This window comes from Chelon labrosus (assembly GCF_963514085.1).
Source record: "Chelon labrosus genome assembly, chromosome: 21".
Taxonomy (NCBI): Eukaryota; Metazoa; Chordata; class Actinopteri; order Mugiliformes; family Mugilidae; genus Chelon; species Chelon labrosus.
In genome coordinates, this window is record NC_140354.1 from 13,544,358 (window position 1) to 13,547,970 (window position 3,613).

Genomic DNA, 3,613 nt, shown 5'->3' on the forward strand with positions numbered 1-3,613 from the left:
GAGAAGCACTCAGCTCCGTGTGGCAGCGGCTTCGAAAAAAAAAAAGCGACTCAGTCGGGATTTAACTCGGATATTACTGTGAAATTCGCCGCCCGGCAACTATGCTGGCTAGTTTGTGCAAGGTGGAACTGCTGACAGGTGAGACATTTTCACAATTTCGCCCCCAAATCCACGCAACAAAGGTTTTGTTGACTTTGTTGCAGCTCGAATGTGCTGTTAACCCCAGTCCTTTGAAGATTCCGCTTTTGCAGGAGTATCGGCGACGACAGACCTTTCACGGTTTAGAAACGTTTAAAACGATAACAAGCCAAACTGTAACTTTATTTTACACATAAATCATGTAAAGCACGTAACTTTATTTTTATTTATTCGTTTTTAAAATGTGCATTTTTATAATCCTGTTTATGTGTTTTGCTTGTTTTACGCTTGTTTCCAAACGGGATAGGACTACAGAAGCCCATTTTGGCCAAAAATAGAAATATATAAAAAACTAAAAAATTCTTAAAATAAAAAAAATTGTAAGATAAAATGTTATGTTAAGTAGCTAAATTAGAATTATATGTAATAAATTACGCAAAAATGTGAACTAAAATGTTAAAAATCTGAACCACTGCTATTTTTGGGGCATTTCTAGTTATCATAAATCAAGTTCCTTTTAATACCACGACAAAGTAACTAACAATCTACCCATCCAACTAATGTTTTGTTTGTCTGAAAATAGTTTGCACATGTTTGGATCAGTGCCTGAGTCTGATCAAAAGAACAGGCACGACAGGATTCCTTTACTCTCAGCAGCTCTTTTTGATCCCAGTTTTTCCAGCTCTGTGCGTGATCCAGCTAGAAACAGAAGAAAAAAAAAAACACAAAAAAAAAAAAACACTGCAGCTGCTGACAGTGCCTCCTGCCCACCATTCACTGTACGGTCACCGTGAGTCAGGACAAAAGCTTGCCAGCAGTGTGCAGAAGCTGCAGCTCTGCTCGTTCCCTGGCACAAAATTAAAGCTTTATCAAATCAACAGTTTCCTATTAGCCCTGGTTAACTGCTTCAACCTACAATCAGATAAAAAGAAAAATCCGTCTGCTCATTTCACACGAGGCAGTGGTTCGGAGCTGCACAAAGTCAGAGCAAGTCTAATTACTGACAGCCCGGTGCCCTTGTTAAAATAGCTGACTCATTTTTTTCCTCCCCCCCTCTCTTCTCTCCAGGTCCTCTGTGACTGCAGCCAGGTGGTCTGTATCTTCCTATACCAGCCTTTGAAGTGAGGCCAGGAGTGTGAACGGACTTCTCCCGTCCCTCCAGCCGCCATCAAAACCTCCCCTGACACACACTCGCTTGAGTTTTGACTACTAAGGACACAGGAAGCAAGTGCAAAACAACAAGAAAGTGGGATTGTAAAGGAGCAGAGGGGAGCTCCGTTTATTCCTAAAACCTTCTATCGGGTTACGTTTAACATGGGGAACCAGCTAACAGAGATCGCCCCCAACACCCCGTTCCTCCCCAGCTTCCAGTCACTGCACGTTGTAGTGATTGGCCTGGACTCGGCGGGAAAAACATCCCTGCTCTACAGACTCAAGCTGTGGGAGTTCGTCGAGACCATTCCCACCAAGGGGTTCAACATGGAGCGGATTAAGGTGCCAATGGGGAACTCCAAGGCCAACACCACCACCTTCCAGGTGTGGGACGTCGGCGGCCAGGAGAAGCTGAGGCCGCTCTGGAAGTCGTACACCAGGAGGACGGACGGCCTGGTGTTCGTGGTGGACGCGGCCGAGGCGGAGCGCATGGAGGAGGCCAAGGTGGAGCTCCACCGGATCACCCGGTCGGCGGAGAACCAGGGGGTGCCCGTGCTGGTCCTGGCGAACAAGCAGGACCTGGACGGAGCCATGTCGGCTTCAGAGGTAATTATTGTAATGTAAAAATAGCTTGGGTTTGTCCACCTTCCCTTTTTGGTTGATGATCGGACACAACAAAACAATTTTAAGGTTGGGGATGGGTATACCACATATTATTACCATTACTGGGTTTAACATCTGGGTGAACCATGCCATCAGGAATGGTTTTTCTCCCTTATTGTGTCTTCCCAAAATATAATGCTTGTCCAAAACCTCTCACATGATAGTTGACAATCACATTGGAGAGAGAAACCTCCTCCATTAGTGAAGAGTGTTAAGTGAGTGAAGAATTAGTTTCAGACAAAGGGTTTTCACTCGATTAAGCGCAACAAAAATACTCCCACCAGCCTTCGGGGAGCTTTGCACATAATCTAATAAGATTGGTCTATGTTTATACAGATTTTTGACCTCTCACTTGTCTCTGTGTTTCAGGTGGAGAAGGTCCTGTCACTTCACGAGATGAGCTCGTCCACGCTGCATCACACGCAAGGCTGCTCGGCGCTGGACGGCCAGGGTCTGCAGGCAGGCCTCGAGAAGCTCTACGAGATGATCCTGAAGAGGAAGAAGATGCTCAGACACAGCAAGAAGAAGAGATGAAGGAACCTCACGGGCTTTCCCCCCCGTCTGAGGAACTTCTCAGTAGTCATAATCTGTGACACTTTTGCAAGCCGAATGGAGCCCGTGGGTCCTTGAGCCCTCTCGAGTTGGAACATTTCCAGTCGAGTTCAGACCTTGTTCTGTCCAACGTTAACGCCCTCTCTCTCTCATCCTCGAGACATTTTAGACAGTCCCGCTTCCTTTGGGATTGTTTCTCGTCCTCCTCATCTCTCACCCTTAGGAGGAGCGCGGCGAAGGGATCGACAGCAGTGCAATATACGATGAACACTCACTCCAATATTGAAGGATATTTTGTATTACTACTCACAGGAACTTGTAGTGCCAACAAAGACCTGCAGGCCTGGGCCCGAGCCTACTTCCTGTTCTCCTCCACAAAGTTTTAATGTTACACTTTACTCCAAAATCTTAATGTTGCATGATGTTCACCCTGCCTGGGAATGTTAAGCGACACTTGTGTTGACCAAAAAGAAGACTTCTCAAAGTATTCTAGGTTAGGGGAACCGCCCAGTGTTCAGTTAGGTACGCCACTGGGACTTATAGCGAGACGTGCCACCAACTTAACACTTACGAAATACTGAAACACTGAAGCTGCTGAGTCCAGCCAAACAAGTTGAAATATTTTTTTTTTTCACTTTTTCACCAAAGCGGTTTGCTCGTCACAGCTCGGTGTATTTCAGGGGTGGCTAAACGTGGTTGGTGAAGTTCAAACAAGAAATGAGTTGTTTTTACATTGTGTACATATTGTTTTGTAAAATGTCAACTTAATAAATTATTGAGCAACTTTGGCATTACTTTATGGAAGCTTGAGTCTTTATTTTCAGGTGCCACGTTCACACACACACACACACACACACACAACTGACTTTGCGCTACTCTGTGTTTTACTGCTGAGAATTTGGCTAACCTGAGTTGTGATTAATCGTCAGGACGTGGGAAAATGTGAGGACATAATAATTTCTGTCAGGTGCAAATAACTGAGCTCGTCAGCGTTGTAAAAACATGTCCTGAAAGAGACATCACGTTCTGCAGTTATCTGGAAGTTAAATGGTCCTGGGGAACAATGAGCGTCAAGTGATTCATACTTGCAGGTTGTTGCACGTACCAT

The 3,613-nt window shown here is 45.2% G+C and overlaps 1 protein-coding gene across 1 annotated transcript; it reads left to right on the forward strand.

Moving 5' to 3' along the window:
* On the forward strand, positions 1 to 3,299 carry LOC311507250 (ADP-ribosylation factor-like protein 4D). The gene is made up of 3 exons (XM_084571524.1): positions 1 to 138; positions 1,207 to 1,896; positions 2,323 to 3,299. Exons 2-3 carry the CDS (start codon positions 1,453 to 1,455, stop codon positions 2,485 to 2,487), a joined length of 609 nt encoding a protein of 202 aa, XP_084427650.1. The 5' UTR covers positions 1 to 138; positions 1,207 to 1,452; the 3' UTR covers positions 2,488 to 3,299.
* Positions 3,300 to 3,613: the final 314 nt, after the last annotated feature.

What these genes read in the sequence shown, in the direction of transcription:
- LOC311507250 (XM_084571524.1), top strand. Translation starts at nt 1,453, where the DNA reads ATGGGGAACCAGCTAACAGAGATCGCCCCCAACACCCCGTTCCTCCCC. An exon ending in GAGCCATGTCGGCTTCAGAG is followed by an intron (nt 1,897 to 2,322) that starts GTAATTATTGTA and finishes TCTGTGTTTCAG; the next exon opens with GTGGAGAAGGTCCTGTCACT.